Raw genomic sequence first — 17,513 nt, 5'->3', positions numbered from 1 at the left:
ACGGTTCATTGATATTCGAGAGAAATACAATGCACACGCATGCCTGCTGTCTGTCTAAGGGGTGTGAGCTGCTGGTGGCAGAACACACGCACATCCTCACACACACACATCCTCACACACACACACACACACACACACACACACAAAGCATCTCCTTCCTTTGTTCCTCTGCTCTTCTTCAGCTGGCCAGGCTGCGCTCTCCTCAGCCCAGACATGTAAAGCCAGCATCCCTGTCCGTGTAAAAGGTCTAGATGGGGCCTTCCAGCGTAATTAACACTGATCCCGGTCGCTCGCTCCAGCTTCTCTCCCTGTACGCCAATTAAAAAAGGGAGCTATGAGAGGCTCCCGTCTTCTCCCTCCACCCGTCTTCATCCCTGGAGCCCTTATAGCCTGGGACCGAAGGGTTCCTCACAACTTCTCACTTACTCATTTATAAACACACACACAGACACTCACACACAAAATTACAGGCAAGCACTATACACAAATACAAATCTAATTGTTAACATACATATGCAAAATAGAGGTATATTTTGTATTCTCTGCACACACACTCACACATTACAACTGAGGAGAGCATGACTTTTTTATGTGCTCATTGGTCCTTCATGTGGTTTTATGATGATATATTAATCAAGGCAATAAGTCATAGAGTAGGGACAGTCATTAAAAATATACCTACACCCAGTGGAGTCGTCACTTCTCTACTTCAATACACTAAAAAGGAAAGAAAGATGAGAAGAAGTAGAAGAAGAATGGACGAATTACTTCAAAGTGCCAGATCGCTCCAGTGGGTTAAACTTTGAGGAAAGACTGGATGTGTTCTTATGGCCCCATCTCACTGCGGCTAAACTACATGTTATGGTGTATAGAAAAGATACAGCATTTTTTGAAACACACTTATTTGCTTTTTTGCTGAGAGATAGAGGAGAACGTCAATGCCAGTCTGTAATCTGTCTGTAAATTATGAAGCTCCAGCCAGCATCCTGTTAGCTTAGCTTAGAACAGAAGCTGGAAACAGCTAGCATGGTTCTGTGCCAAGATAACAAAATCTACCTTCCAGCACCCATGAAGCTAACTAATAAACATACTGTATCTTGTTTGTTTAATCCCTACAATAGACTATACCTGATGTGTAAAAAAAGAAAAAATCTGGTTCTGCAGGGACTATTGACAGGGGTGGTCTCCGTCTTCTCATCTAACGCTCAGCAAAAAAGCAAATAAGTATATTTCCCAAAATGTCAAACAATGGGTTTGCAAGAATCAAGAGGAAGTGACATATTTCACACAAATTGGTCAGATAGTTTACTAGATTCAGCAGAGCCTGATACTGACACTTGGAGGATCATGATGTTAGACTAGCCCTGCCCAGGTAGTCTGCGTTATCGGTGTGGCATTGTGTTAGGCCATTCCAATGACATCACTCGCTCCACTCTCGTTTTCTTTTTCAAAGCAAAAAGAACATCTTGTTAATTTTCGCCTAACAAAGAGAGAAAACTTGAATCTGTAAAATACTAAGCTTGTTATCAATATTCACTCGGATACTAGAAACTGAAATGAGTTACCTCACACACTGGATAAAGTTGACCAAAAAGACAATGGTGAAAGATTTTGTGTCAAAGCTAAAAGACTACAAAGTACCTTTTTTTTAAACAATATTTAATATACAATTTCAATTTTCATAAACCTAAGACTTATATGCAACCTGATAACGTAGCCGTAGCCTGAACACGGTGGAAAGGCCAGCCATACAGCCAATCCAAAGATCAAAATAATAATTATAAGTCTCATTAATTAATTCAATTAAAATTCCAGAAAAAAAGCTGGATAAAAGTGTCCCTAACATTTCTTTCAACATTAACGCTTCCACAACTACACACACTGTATGAAACAGGTTAAAGGACACCAAAGCTATTGAAAAGGAGCAGTCTTTCTGTCTTTTACATCTATAACCCCACTCCAACTTTCAAGAACATACAGAGAGCCACAGGGCCGACTACTCGCATGCAAAACACAATCTGCTGGGAACCTAGCGTTTTGAAAGTTTCATAAAACCAACAGCAAAACAAGAGTGGAGGGAGAGGGGTGAGGCAGGAGGCCTGGGCACAGTCAGAGGTACGGATAGCCGAGCTCCAACAGGAAGGAGACGCATTCCAGTAAAGCTACTAAGATATTCTCCTCCCTCCCCTGCTAACTTTCATATAAAAATGCAGAACATCCATACAAGCTGGAGACCTACAGCGTGTGTGTAAAATGCATCTCTTTTACAGAGCACACTGGGCAAGGGGGGGAGGGGGGATATGCCAATATGAGTGGGCTTTGACTAAGGGCAGAAGGAGAGAGCGCTAGGAGAGGGTAATCTCATCCACTGGCAGTGACCCCCCCGCCCCCCCCCAACCCTCCCCTTACCTTCCGGGTCTCCCTGGGACACAAAACCAGCCAGTGCAGCATCCTTGTTTACAGCGTAGGAGGTTCCGGTGAGGGGGCACAGGGCAGGGTCAGGGGATGTAATGAGGTCGGACACGAGGAGAAAGGGATCAAACAGAATGGGAGATGAAGATGGACGCAGATACAATGACCAGGTATTGACGGGCGGACCCCTTCGGACCCTTGCCCGACCCCCAGGCGCTAGAATGAAAAATGCAGGCGTTCTCAAATGGAGCCGTTTCACACATAAGGAACCGAACTCCATGGGATACACACACCAGCTCAATCCTCGGCCCCTACTGTACGTTCAGAGGGAAATCAATGAGTACCAAAGGGATGAGGCGTGGATTTATATGTGAATTCCATATGCCTGAAGGTTAAGTGTGAAAAGGGGAGGCATATGGAGGGAGACACAGCAGAAGGGAGGAGAAGAGAGCAAGGAGGAGGGAAGGAGAGAGTTTTGCAGAGAAGGAGAGAAGTTTCCTGACACTGAATGCACTGCGGAGCCCTCTTCCCAAGAAGGGGCTGCTCTTCAAAGGGAATATGCATGACGTGGTGAGCACTGCTCTGGCAACAATAAGGTTGTAAAATCTTTATCTCCACAGGCTGCTCGCATGGCTCACCTTGACCTGATGGCTGGAGTTCTGTTTCTTTCTCTCCGAAAGAACACCCCCCATTTTTCTCTTCTCTCCAGCAATCTATAAACCTGCTCTCGCCATTTGTTTTTTTCCACTTCTCCCCCTCTGCTCTTTCTCTCCTTCTAACCTTCTATAGTCTTCTCATTCTCTCTTAAAACTCCAACTGCTTATCTACTTCTCTGGCTACCTATATTTTTCCTATATAGATTCCTAAACTTTTGCACCTTACATCTTTTTTCCCTGCCTCCTGACCTCCAGAGGGAGCAACAAGCCTTCTTCTATTTTTTCAGTTTTACTCTAGTTCTCCCTCCCCTCTCCTCATCTCTGGTCTCCATCTTTCTTTCTCACTGTGTCTCCTAGTGGTTGTCCTAAAGGGTGGAACTCATAAATGATCAAAGAAATGTGCCCCATCTGAAACTTTGAAACAATCAATGCTCAGGCTGCACATGCATTATAACAATTTAAAAATGAACAGCTTCCGAAACAAAATATTGAAAGAATTGAACACAAACCAAAAGGTCTGATGATTTTGCTGAGGGACTTATTCAAATATTCAACTCTTTAACATGTAGACATTGTACATATTCAACCTTCAAGCTTGAAGATCGTTGTATAAAAGGAAATAGTGAAAATAATAAGTAGTGTCCAGGGTGGACTGTTGTTCTCTTCCCTCTTTCCTTTCATCTCCTGTTTCTATGACCACTCACTCTTGCCAAATAAATAAAGGGCAACAAATGAAAAAGTTAAGTGAATAGTTTACTTTTGTATGGCAATGTATGTCACAGTATTGTGTTACTAAACCTAAATGAAAACCTAAACTTATCTCATCCTAACAAAATGAGCAACATCTGAATGAGCTTTAGTTCAGATTACGCAATCATGTTACCTGCAGAAACCATGCAACAGAATAAACTATCGCACTGTTTTTTGTTAACAGTATAAGTAGCGTATTCCATCTAAAACAGCAGACACACACCAGACATGTAAAAAAACAACAACAAAAAACTGAATGTGACCTACAGCATCCACCACTTTCAGCCAACTACAGCTCTGAATTGCCGCAGTGCATTGTGGGGAACTAATTAGCATGAAGGACTGTGGTCTCTGAGCAACCATGACCTGCAAGCTGAGCTTAAACTTCTTCCTCGTGCTCTCTCCACCTCTCCATGCCTGAGGCGCTGTAGAGAAGGTGTAGTCACTGGTGCGTTGAAATGCAGCCCAAGTGATCAGCAACTCAGGGGAGTTAGGAGAGAGGAGGGGAGGGAAATATGGGTGTTTCCCTCGCCGACAGTGTGTCTCTCAACATGTGTGTGTGTGTGTGTGTGTGTGTGTGTGTGTGTGTGTGTGTGTGTGTGTGTGTGTGTGTGTGTGTGTGTGTGTGTGTGTGTATTCAGTGCACATGAAGGTTTGCAAGGTGGGAATCAGATTGACTGCTGTCATCCATGTCTGTCATTGTTCTGCTCTTCCATCGTTCCTCTTTGTTCCCTCCGCTGTGCTCCTCACGCTCTCGCTTCATCTCAGTGTGGTCTGTGTCAAAGCCCTGTGGTGTGTTGCTGCTGCCTAATCAAACTAGTCAGTGTCACTGGGCGGCCTTATCTAAAACACATGGCCATGTCAGTTCCCTTCACTCGCCAGCTTCTCAATGCTTAGCAGGTTCCCAGGCTAAATAACTTTACCTTAAAGAGTCTAAAGGACTCCTGTCCACCAGGCCACAGTGAAAGAGTGAAGGGAAAGGAGGGATAAGAGCGCACATTTGAATATATTATTACAATAAGTGTATGTAATTTTGATTTTTTTCACTTTACGCCTTGAAGTGGATACAGTATAAACATGTGGAAAAGTGCAGGTGTATTTGTATGTATTTTCTTACAGTACTCTAATATGTTGTGGATAGTTTGTTTGCTTGTGTGTGTGTGTCTGAGGCGATGTGTTCTCATGTCACTCCTACAGCCGAGTGGGGTGACAGCGTGTGCACATATCCCCATAGTTTACCTCGTAGAGAAGGCATCCTAGCGACCAGATGTCAGATTTGAAGTTGTATCCGTTTTCATGTATCCTCTCTGGTGACATGTAGTACGGAGTACCCACTGGAACATAGAGGGAGAGAGAATGAGGGAGGGGGAGAGGGGGAGGGAGAAGGACAGAGGGAGATAGACAGAAGTGGAAAAGGAGAACAAGACAAAGGGAGAGAGAGTTAACATTTTGCAATGCAAACCCATGCTTCCCCCAGTTCATCAACGTCATCACTGACACACCTCACACAGTACAGGAAAGCATGCGAGGAATGGAGGTGTAGTCTCACTCTGTGACACATTCAGGAAGGAACACTCGCCATATTGTAACAAAGCTTAAGAAAGAAGACTAGATGGAGACTTTCCATCATTGCCTCTGTTAATTCAAAGTAAGCAACAGTAAGATGATATTTTCATGAGGTTGGATATTATCATGCACACTCGTACAGTGTGCAAAGTACCGCATGCAAAGTACCACATACATATGTTCAGCAGACATACTCGCACACACAGTCACACACTAAATACACCGTACATAAATCAGTTTTGATTACTGCGGCTCGGTAATGATCTGAAACAGTAGTCAGAGAATACGCCCAGGGAGCAGCGGTGGAGCCTTAAAAAGTTTGCCCGTTTCTGGATCTGGTTTGGAAACTCAAGAATCCAAAACTGCCAGGGCGGCTGGCAGAGCTCCAGAGAATCAGACCCTCACCCAACTGGACGCAGAGACGAACCACAGCTCAGCATCACATCCATATAACACGCTAGAGGAAGCTTTCCGAGCCGAGTCTGACTGCCTGCTTTTTTCATTTGCTTTCTATTTGCTGTGATTTCCAATGTAAAAGTCCATCAAGCAAATCCAGCAGAGGTTTTTAAATTAATCACATATGGTTAGCGGATGGAAATTGTACCAGCCCTCTAACCAGTGCTGAGCAGCTCTCAGTCCACATCCTTTCAAGCACACATGTGAGTGGAGGCTTGCTGACATATGGAGATGACAGCTACATTGGCTCTGTGGCTCTGCTGAGTCGCTGTACATCCATCAGTAGCAGCGCTGTACATGACAAAGCATACTGTAGAGCTTGTGCTTTAGATGTCAAAATAATCAACATCATCCTGCATTCTCCTTGTGATCCGTACTGATTATTAACCTGAAACTGATCTTTTACTCTCCCATTATTGACTGGAATTACTAGTTTTACAAGTTTAACAGATTTGTTCACATTTGCTGAATACCAAGTCCACATGAGATAGAGGACACAACATTGCATTGTTTTCTTTATATAGTATTTATGACTTATCTACTTGTTAGAAATGCGCTAAAAAATGATACCCGCTGATTTTACACGGTTGTGACAATATGGTAGGGTTTTTCTAGAGAAATCTAGTATGAGGGCGCCAACGTCACTTCCGGCCAAATGTTACGGTCCCACCAACTTTCCGGCATAATAGTTTGTTCATGTCTAACATTTGCTGAGTCATATATTGCACCTCAAACAACAAATACATCCCATGTTACAGTATCTTTACTTCCTCTACAGAAAAAAGCACAGTAAAAGAAACAATCTAATTCAGAAATCACAGTTTAAGTGTAAGCCTGCTACCTGCCACTCATCCATCAGCAGACCGACCGGACATCGATCCCCTATTTATTCGGAGCTCCCCATAAAGAAAGCAGTCAATCCCGTCCGACAGTCAATTTGACTCGATTTTCACATTTTTTTAGTAATTATACAGTTTTTGATGAACATAAATATTGTTTTCTGGCATCACTTTAACATTTTACATGGAAAATCTGCATTTGGGTATGAGGGCACAAGCCTACAGTAAGAGGGCGCAGTGCCCCTGTTGCCCTGTTTAGACAAAACCTGGTGTTGACAAAATCAGTCAAACATATAAACTTTAAGGCAGAGTACTACACTTTCAAAGATGTGTCATTGACCACATTTTGCAGTTGTGGCTGGTAATTAGCTTGTTGAGTAATTGGTGGAATCTTAAACAGTACATTACATTACATGTAATTTGTTAGACGCTTTTATCCAAAGCGACTTACATACATTCAGTACTGTGGACAATCCCCACAGGAGCAATTTGGGGTGAAGTGTCCCAGGGACACAACGACATGCTGACTGCAGTGGGACTTGAACTTGGTACCCCCTGATTCGAAGTCCAGCACTCTATCCACTGAGCCACAGCCGCCCACACTTAACACCAGGGGCAGAAAATGAAAGTTTTGGGGACCTTTTCGTTGCTCTACAATGTGAGGTTTGATTAAAGCCAAATTGAAAAAGCAGTTTTACTTTATTTGAACATTGCTTTGGACATACAGTACGCCTCCGCCAAATTGGTAAATGTAAAAGCTAACTTCAATGTATTGAATTGGGTTATTTTCTCTCTTCGCAGAATAGTTTTCTTAATAATCAAACCAAGACAGTCTTGCCCCTAGCATATATACAAATTGTGCACTGGGTAAAATGGGTAGATAGAGCTATGAGGAAGAGTGGAAAGAACGCAGGAGAAAAGTTGTCTAGCAGGAAAATGGTAGGAAAAACCATAAATACACACTCACCAGCAGCACTCGCACACAAACTCTCCAGAGCCATTCTGCACATTACCAGGTTAGAGTAAAATCAACTAATGCCAATGCAATTAATACAACTATTACAGAGGAGGCTATTACATTTCAAGTGTATGGGAACTGAAATAAAAGCTTTTAATTTTGGTGCGAATCTAATTGGGTTGAGAAAAAGCTTTCATCTTAAATTTGCAACTTTTGAATAATGAAATGTTACCTGTCATTCCAAAAATAATAATCTGCAAAGGCAGAGAATACACAAGAGAGAGCAAGTGGAAGAAGAAACAGGGGATTGCTGTTTTAATTGGTCATCAGGTTGGTGGTGTGTATGTGTGTGTGTGTGTGTGTGTGTGTGTGTGTGTGTGTGTGTGTGTGTGTGTGTGTGTGTGTGTGTGTGTGTGTGTGTGTGTGTGTGAGAGGAGCTCCACGGATTGGTCACGTCACTGTACCCAGGAAGAAAAAGAGAAATCTCCAACGAGGTGTTCTGGGGCAGCATCGACAGGTCTTTTCTGTGTTAGAGTTTTACTCGCTACAGGGTGTACTTTGAGGGTTTGTGACTCTGCAGACCGTTTACATGCCGAAAAACCTTCATAACACACAAGGGGACGGGTAATAACCGGAAAAGCATGACATGGGATCTTTAAGCATAGTTCCGAGATTGGAAACCTGTGCCCTTTTGTATTTTAACCAATAACACGTAAAGTTCTAGGTAGCAGGAAAGCTAGAAAGACTTAATCTTGTAGTCAGAAGGCGTTCTCTGTGTTCCCCTATATTCCCATTATGATTTCGTTGGTGTTATATATGTCCTGCTCACCCCTCACTTCCTATTTGGCTTTCCTCCTACCCCTCTCTGTTTCAGGATTTGCTTGCTTGCCTTTATACGAAGAAGCCTTTATATACATGTTGAAATAGTCATAATTATTTTCAACATCAGCCTCCCTGAAGTCTTTCTGCTTCCATTTTGTTCTCCCTCCTCCTCTCTTCTTTCCTTTTCCTCCCTTTCCCCGGTACTTATCGTTAACACCACTCTCATTACAGGTGTTAATTGCAGATATATTATACTACTTATTACTGCCAATTGACTAGTCCATCATTGCTCCAACGATTGCATCAGCTTTCCTGTTCTTTTAATCTGTTTCTCTTTTCAATCCAACTCTGCCAGGGTTAGGGCAAGGGATATAGGCATCCTCCCCAATGAAAACATTGTGTGTCTTTTGCATGCTTGTGTGTATTTTTGCCAGTCTTGTGACAGTGTTGATGTATATGCATCACTGAGTGTTTATTTGTAAGCTGCAAATCTGTGTGTATGTTCAAGATCATCTACCTCTGCATGTGTGCATGCATGTGTCGCCATAAGGATATGCACATGTGTCTTTGAGCATATATACAACTGTATAGGAGGCAAAGAGACTAAAAGCATTTCAGTGAGTGTGTAAAAGACACAAAACTAACTGAGAGTGTGTGTGTGTGTGCGTGTGTGTGTGCGTGTGCGTGTGTGTAGGCTGCTGAGCGGCTCAGTTGAAAACCTAGTAGCTGACAGGCTGTATGCCTGGACCTCCATCTCATCTCCACCACCCTGCTACACTGTTCACTGGCTCATTACAGACCCACACTGCCACGTGATCACACACACACACACACACACACACACACACACACACACACACACACACACACACACACACACACACACACACACACACACACACACCTTCCGTCCCTCTTTCTCACTTTTGCTTTCCTTTTTGTCCTTCATTTTTTGTCATTGTCATATTCTCCTCCTTCTCTCTCTCCCCCCCTTTTTTCTCTCCAACTTGTTTTCCCTCCCTGCTTGCTTTCTCCTCTCTCTTCATGGTGTTACTGTCACATTTTCTTCTCTCGCTCCCGACACATTCTACTTTTCTTTTTCTTTGTCACTAGTTCTTCTATTTATTATCCTTTTTTCCCCGACATATTGCTTTCGTCTCTCTTCCACTTCACTCTCACTCCGTTAGCCGTTCTTTCTTCCATTCAACCCAAACTCTGTCTTTCTCTGTCTGACTAAAAGTCAAAGCACCAGAGGGAGGGACAGAGGGAAGGAGAAGGGAGGACAAGTAAAGTAAAGAAAAAGCAGGAGCAGAGAAGGATATGTGACAAATAAAAAGACAGAGGAGATTTGCTATTTGAAAGACACGGAAAGAAATGTCAAGGGGAAAGTCATGGACAGAGGACGGGAGGAGGACGCACTGCGAGTCCCTTGTGTCGACAGGTCACACTAACTCAGGGACATCATCAGTACAAAATCCTCCACTCAATTAATTCTCAGTTAAAATATTAAAAACAAAATTCAAAGTATTTAGAAAATTTACCATTGCAAAATCTTATATGCAAACGTCACCTGTCCATTTGTTGTGAGTAAATATTATGAGGGCAGATGTAAATGTTTTAAATTAAATGCATCTACGTCACATATGTGTTTAACAAATATAAACCTTTGATTTTTGCAGTTTTCTGGATATTATTGAGGCAGTCTTGATTGCTTGAGATGAATGCTGACAGTATTCTGGTACCCTGTGCTCATGGGGCTGCCTATCCTTTGTCCGCCTAAAGAGGGTGCTGTGGACTCAACATTTAATGAGCAATCACAGTAGCCTTCACTCCACTCTGCTGGCACTGCAGGCTGCTGAGATGATCGGGCTACTGTTCGGCAGATCATGTGATTCACACTTTCTCAAACGGCTGGGCCGCTGCTGTACAGGGGCTGAGAATAGCACGCTGTTTGTGGTAATAACAGTTTGAGATGGGGATGTGAGACAGTGTGAATAACAGCGTTTATATTTGTCTCTGGAATCATTTTTCTACATTTTCCAATCTATGAAAAAGCTGAAACCATCCAGGGGTGTTTGGGTGTCTGTGGAACATTTTAACATATAAAACTGAACGTGCAACAGCTTAAGTGCATTTGTCAGTGAACTAGAGATATTTTAAACGTATTATTAATACAGTTTACTAAGGGAAGTTAGCTAAAAAGAAAAGAGAAAGGCACCGTTTGCAAATGTGATTTATATTGTTTTATATAGACCAGACACCTGAATCAAAATAATGTATAAACAAAATGCAACTACAACTTGCTCCTGTGTTTGTACAGTCGCCAAATGAATTTAACCAAATCAAAATTGTTCAGAATAACTTGTGTGACATATAAGAAAGTGTTCTTTAACCGATGACCGTCACATGGTTCTTTCAAGCAACTGGATGACATTTTTTGTCTTTGTTTCATTGGCAATTCTTCTATATGGACATGTTTTTGTTGGAATGAAAACGTAAGGAGAACACAATATATCTTTTAAATGCTGCTTGTGTGTCAGCATTTTTCACTGATGCTGCTATTGAGAATACTCTAGAAAGGTTGAAGTCTTGTCATTGATTCTTTTCCTGAACTGTTTATTTTCATTTCAATATATCTTTCATGGCCTGCCTTTTTTTTATTTTTTATTGTCCAGCAATATTTACTGAAATGATAGACAACAAAAAAGGTAGAGGAGATAATAAGCTTTGAAATATGGCAAAGTGAGGAAGGCCGGTTGGAACAGGCAGTTAACAAATTGTTAATAGGTACATTTGTGTTTTAAACACTAAGACACCCCTTAAAAGGTGTGTATGTGAGTCTCGCTCTGTATTTGTGTTAAACCTCATGTCTTCAGTAAATTGAGGAAAGATATATTTTTCCACTGGAAGGATAAAGCTTGAGGTGGTACAAATGTATGTTTCCTTGGAAATGAATAATCAGTTAAATGTTATTTCGCACTCTTCTTGAGGAAACAGGCCTGACTCCTAAAGATTTACAGTAAAAGGCCTAAGTCATTAACACCTTATGCCTTAAAGAAAGCATGAACATGTGGTACCATTCAGTTTGTCAGTTTCAAAACACTTATATGTCTTAAAATAGGCCTAATGTAAAATTCTCGCTTCTTTGAACACAACATTCTGAAAAATACTATATCATTTTACTTCCTAGAAGTGACAAACACACCCATCAATGCCAACAGTAACCCGGATTGTAAAGTTGGCTGGCTTGTTTTATGGCTCACAGTCACAATCAAAGCTGTGTGTGGAAGGCCTCTGTTGAGTCTTCATCTGTGTTAGGTTTAAAGGTCAAGGCAACAGGAAGTGGCTAAGTGGCCTATGAAGGGGCGGGCACAGACGTGGCCAGGATCCATGACTACATGACACATGGCTCTGGGCTCACCATGCCTAATGAAACACATCCAACATTGGGTGATTATTACTAGGGACCGCTGTGACTGAAAGTGTCTGAGTGTGCATTTGTGTGTTCATGAGTGGGTAAAGAGCATGTGTTCAAGTGTGTGTATCCACATATGTAGAGACTGTTGCAAATTACCTAGTGAGTGAGCGGCCGTTGTTTTGGAGCTGAAGAATCGTCCCAGGCCCAAGTCTCCAAGTTTCACTACTCCTGTAGCTGTGATGAACACATTGGCTGGCTTGATATCTGAAGAGGAAAGAGTCATTCAATGTAGATAAAAAGAGCTTTCATACCTTATTTTTCATGACAGAACATTTGAGGGGCAACAATGGCTACAGTAAAGCAATATACTCATTCAGAAAATAAAGTGCAAGTTAATATTTAGATTTACTGGATGAAAAATATATTATTGAAAATATATCAATGTGGACGTAACCCGACCATTTCTGTAACTTTTTCCTGAAATCATGTAAATGTGACCTGCATCAGCCTTCGCAATGTACTGCTCTAATATAATTGTAAGCGTCTTTTGAATAGGCGGCCTCTGTTAAGTGGTCATTAAAGCCCAGAACTCAGGGTTCATTAGTGTCCCTGTGCCCTAATCAGAGTCAGCCAACGGAAGTACACCACCTGTAGGTGTGTAGGTGTGTGTGTGTGTGTGTGTGTGTGTGTGTGTGTGTGTGTGTGTGTGTGTGTGTGTGTGTGTGTGTGTGTGTGTGTGTGCACATGAATCCAGGACTTGGTTTGACAGCATATGGGCCCATAAACACTGTGTTCTCTGTTCTCTGTGTTGTTTAACACCTACAGTTAAGCCTCCTGTCATATGCAACTAGGTTGATCAAACTGAACATTTCATTCACTTCACTTTTAAGAGGCCGTGCTAGGCTCTAACTAGTATGTATCTTCCATTAGTATTATAAAACCTTTTCAAAACTTGAATTGTGGCTCAAGTTATAAAGATTATACGATTATCTTGTACTTTTAATGAACAATAAGCCAATGTCCTCGTTTAATTAATGTGTGTGTGTGTGTGTGTGTGTGTGTGTGTGTGTGTGTGTGTGTGTGTGTGTGTGTGTGTGTGTGTGTGTGTGTGTGTGTGTGTGTGTGTGTGTATTTGCATCAGCGCTACCTCTGTGCATGACTCTCCGGGAGTGCATGTGTTCGAGCGCACTGCAAAGCTGGACGAAGTACTTCCACACCGTTCTCTCTGGGATAAGCCTCCTCTGCTTCTTAAAGTGCTGTGGAGTAAACACAAACAGACCAAATAAGAAAATCAAAAAGCAACACTAGCGTACCTCAAAGAAGGAACAGCTCAAATATTTTAACAGGAGTGGGAAAATGTCTTGTGTGGCATGGAATACCAAAATGGTAGAGAATTGTGGATGTCTGTGTGTGTTTGTATAGCATGCATCCCCAGCCACAGTCCCCAGCTCTGACTCCACTGCTAATGGAACCCAGACCCCTCTCCTCCAGCCGGTCCCCTCCTAACCGAGCATTGGCTCATTTTCTCTATGGCCTTCAATGGAAAGCACATGCATTCTCAGAACAGAGAGGAAATTTGTGGTACCTTCCAAAACTCCCCCATCTGGCACACAGCTCTCTTTTAGGTACAGCTTTCAATGGCACAGTGGTCACAGTTGTTTTCGGCTTATTTATTTAATTTGGGGGCATGAGGAAGTTGTGTTGTATCATCAAGAGTTTCGTCCATCCCCAGAGAAGCCACGATGGGGACAGAGTCGACATAAAACAACTTAGGCCTCATGCATTTTTGATTGACAGTGGCTATAATCAGCGAGTAAGTATAGGAAGTCTTCCTCAAACAGCAGTGGGTAAGACTAGGTTTGATGAGAGTCCTAATTAGAAATGAAGCATTTTGCACAATCTTTAGGGAATCTTACCAAGAAAAACGTTTATTAAGAGCAACAGTACATAAGCTAACCCTAAGTAACAAGATAAATAAGACCTGAAATTTTTCCTTCGCGATAAACTTAATCCACCACATTGTAATTCGATTTTTTTTAATCTAATTATGTTATATTTATAATATAACATATATATTTATAATATAACATACTGCAAAATGACGATTACCAACATTACAAACAGGACACTTACATTAGCAATGGGAACTGTGTCACAAACTTGCTCTTACCACAACTACTGAAACACATTGAGATAAGTGCTAAGCAACACTGCAAAATGCAACTTCAAACATGATTATCGAACGGAATCAAAACTTGTGACAATGTCTTCCTGCGTCACCATGTTTCCTGTTGTCCTGTTCCAACCAGTTCTGTGCCTCTTCAGGGTGTTCTCTTAATGAGGCTACAATATGTAAACACTACATTAGGTAAGTATATAGTAGGAACAAGGTATATCCATTATAGAAATAGAATAACCGTCACTAGTGTGGTCAGGGGTCATGGGGGTGAAAAGACAGAAATGTTTGAATTACTGGTGCATAGCCCTAGAAAAACAATGTGAAAGAGATGAGCGAAAAGAAAGAGACAGAAAGGGAGACAGGAGAAAGTGAAGCTATAGAATGAAGTACGATAAAGAATGTAGGTTATAGGTGAGGGTAAGAGATACAGAACATGAAGGAAGGTATGAGAAAAAGAGAGGGATGGAGGAAGAGAGGGAGAGGGAGAGGGAGGGATAGACCTTGGCCTACTTCCAAACAAAGCCTCAGTGAGAAGCCATTCTTCCCTTGCCCTCCAATTTCCATATCAGAGGACCGTTTGATGTCAATGGGGAAGCCCACCAACACCACCCTCCTCTTCTCCATGCCTTTAACAGCAAACACTGCACATGCAATATTCTGTAAGTGCATGCAAATCAAGGACCATTTGATTTCATTTGAATTCTGAGATGGTCCGAGAGAGAGTTATAGAGATTGAGGGAGGGAGAGAGAAAAAAAGGGAGGAGAGAGCGGTGTGGAGGATGGAAAATCAAAAAGAATAAAAAATGTTAAATTCATGCATGGGAGGGAGGGAGGGGGGGGTCTGTTTTACATATGGCACACTGTTCGAATGTGTTTACTTCACATTACAGCCTGGGGGGGGCTTATACGTGGCACACACCTCTGGACTGCCACGGTAACATTAGAAAAACAAAGGAGACAAATGGTGAGGAGGAGAGGAGTGTACTTGTGTTTACGACTGTATGCTGTCATCAGCTATTAGGTGACACAACCTGAATGCTAAGCTAAGATAGCAGTGACGCTAACTGGTTTGTCTGTTGTCTGTCTGTTAAGTCCATCGCTTAACATGCGGGTGAGTTTCTTTTGCTATGGTTGTGTCTGCACATTTCTATGTCCGTACTGTATGTATGTAGTGATTTGTGTGTGTGTGTGTGTGTGTGTGTGTGTGTGTGTGTGTGTGTGTGTGTGTGTGTGTGTGTGTGTGTGTGTGTGTGTGTGTGTGTGTGTGTGTGTGTGTGTGTGTACTGGGTATACCGGATATGTGTTAGTGTGTGTGCTGAGCCTGCCATGTTCACTCCCTTGTACCACTAATCCTCGCCTCTTCTAATTTGCTGTGCTGAACTGCGCGGATGTGGAGCTGCTGAGTATGACTGCAAACAGCTTGTCGAGCTATGCCGATACAACGCTGCGGCATCATTTATGCATGGGAGAAGACCAGGCTTTTTATATGCACACCACTAATTTGCTATACAGGCAGGTTCTTATAATAACTGGGGGTTTGGTCTCAAAGCCGAATAACAGGGCGACCATGGTTTGTAATCGCAACCCATTTTTCGCAACCCATTTTTGAACAAGGCTTTTCTTTCTGCTCCAATTCTTACAAGAAATTCTCTCCACACAACGCCTTGCTGTTATGGGTTAAAGATACGGTCAACTTTACGTATTCACGTGGCTCAAAGCTGCAATTTCTATAATTTAATCACACAGAAATGTGCTTATATTTCAACTAAATATTGACTTAACTGGTTGAAAACATAGAAATATTACATTATTTTCTCACCAAGATAATAAAGCTGGACAGACTTCTTTAGTGTGGCAAAATAGTAATGTACACGAGGAGGAACAAACTATTAAAACATCAAATTCCTTCATTACAATATTACCACAGATTACAGCTTTCATGAAAAGATCTCACCTCAAGATTTAATATATAAAACATTTAAGGAAAACGTGAGATGAAAGCCAAATAAGCGGAGCATTTTTCCCCATACCCCCTACAAACAACACATGCTGGATCTTTATGAGCATTAATCATTGCTTGATTCTTAACAACTTCCCTTTGACAGTCTGCAGACTGCTGGGATTAAAGGAGGTTGCGGGAAGCATTATATTAGTTGGTTGTTGGTTTCAGCATTGAATGGATGAGTCAGATTGACTCAGTGTCCAGGTAATACAAATCCTGTAAAAACCACAAACCACTGACCGACTGCGAGCATTCCTTCATTTATTAAAAAGGCCACGTCAGCAGTTTGCAGCCTCCTCGCCAGCATTCCTTTTGACACCAAATGTGTGATATGAGGTTGGACTGGGTCTTTTGTGAAATGTTATATATACTGGAACTTTCTCACTTGATCTTTTGGTAAATCTGATAAACCAAGACAGTTTAGTGTGTTTCCTTTAAGGCTTACTTGAAGTTTTTCATGATCACATCAAAAAAAGTCTGCCTCACCTCCAGAAGTGTGGGTAAGAGTGTTTGATAGTGGGTTTCTCACTGTAGAGGTTAGGGTTGTGATTCCTTACCTTGATCATCCGCGAGAGGTCCCCTGCATCCGCCAGCTCCAGGACTATGTTCAGCTCATTGTCTTCAATAAAAGACGCATGGTACTTTATCACATTGGGGTGGTTCAATTGCTGTGGGAGAAAAAAATGGTCATTAAGGAAATAAAAAAAGGAGACATTTTGATGAAACTTGTCTCATTAAAGGGCTTCCATGGTCACACTATCTGATCAGTCAGTTATTGAAGAAGCTAGACAGTTGCATCCTATTGCTAACTTGTCTAGCAACTAACAACCCCATCAGCTGATGAATAAACAAGGTTCATGTTAGGAGTTTTGGAATCCACTGTACTTTCATCACCAATTAAATCAAAACCAAAATTCCATATTAGGTAAGTGTGGACATAATGAGGCGGTTTTGTCCTTCAGTGTGACAAAGCTGGATGGGATGTCACAACAATCCCTCTGTCTGTGATGACAACAACCCATGTGTGAAACACAGACACGCACACATACACACACACACGTCTGACAGGCTGACATGGCTGGCAGTCAGAAAAACAAGCATCCCAGGCTCATCTCTGGCTGAGATTCCTTCCTGTTGGTTGGTCAATAAGGCAGGAACAGCATTCCCTGTAGTAAACAAAAAGTCTCTATCCATCCAGAGCAAGAAGAAAAAAGGGGGAGGGAGGGAGAAAGGCGCAATGAAGGGTAAGAAACAAATGACACAGTGACACAGACAAGCAAAAGAATGATGGAGACAGGGCAGGGTGAAGAGGTAGGGAAAGAGAACAAAAGGTGAGGTAGGAAAAAAGGAGCAGCAGAGGGATAAGATGAGCAGAGTTAGAGAAGGGGGGGAGAGATAGTGATATGTGGAGAGCAGGAGACATGGAGCTGTGTGGCATGGCAATGTAGTGTGGGG

General features: G+C 42.1%; 1 protein-coding gene across 2 annotated transcripts in view; it reads right to left on the bottom strand.

The window, feature by feature from the left end:
* Positions 1-17,513, bottom strand: part of nek7 (NIMA-related kinase 7) — a 56,376-nt gene that overhangs the window by 8,198 nt on the left and 30,665 nt on the right. For both annotated transcript variants that reach the window (XM_010794818.1, XM_010794819.1), the window contains 4 exons: positions 16,616-16,726; positions 13,025-13,133; positions 12,034-12,141; positions 5,058-5,152 (listed from right to left, as the gene is read on the bottom strand). In XM_010794818.1, the coding sequence (XP_010793120.1) occupies positions 5,058-5,152; positions 12,034-12,141; positions 13,025-13,133; positions 16,616-16,726 (423 nt within the window). The remainder of the gene's footprint in view (positions 1-5,057; positions 5,153-12,033; positions 12,142-13,024; positions 13,134-16,615; positions 16,727-17,513) is intronic.

The sequence above is a fragment of the Notothenia coriiceps genome, unplaced genomic scaffold (assembly GCF_000735185.1).
Source record: "Notothenia coriiceps isolate Sejong01 unplaced genomic scaffold, NC01 NC01_scaffold00037246, whole genome shotgun sequence".
In the NCBI taxonomy this organism is placed as follows: Eukaryota; Metazoa; Chordata; class Actinopteri; order Perciformes; family Nototheniidae; genus Notothenia; species Notothenia coriiceps.
This window is presented reverse-complemented; position numbering and strand designations above follow the sequence as displayed.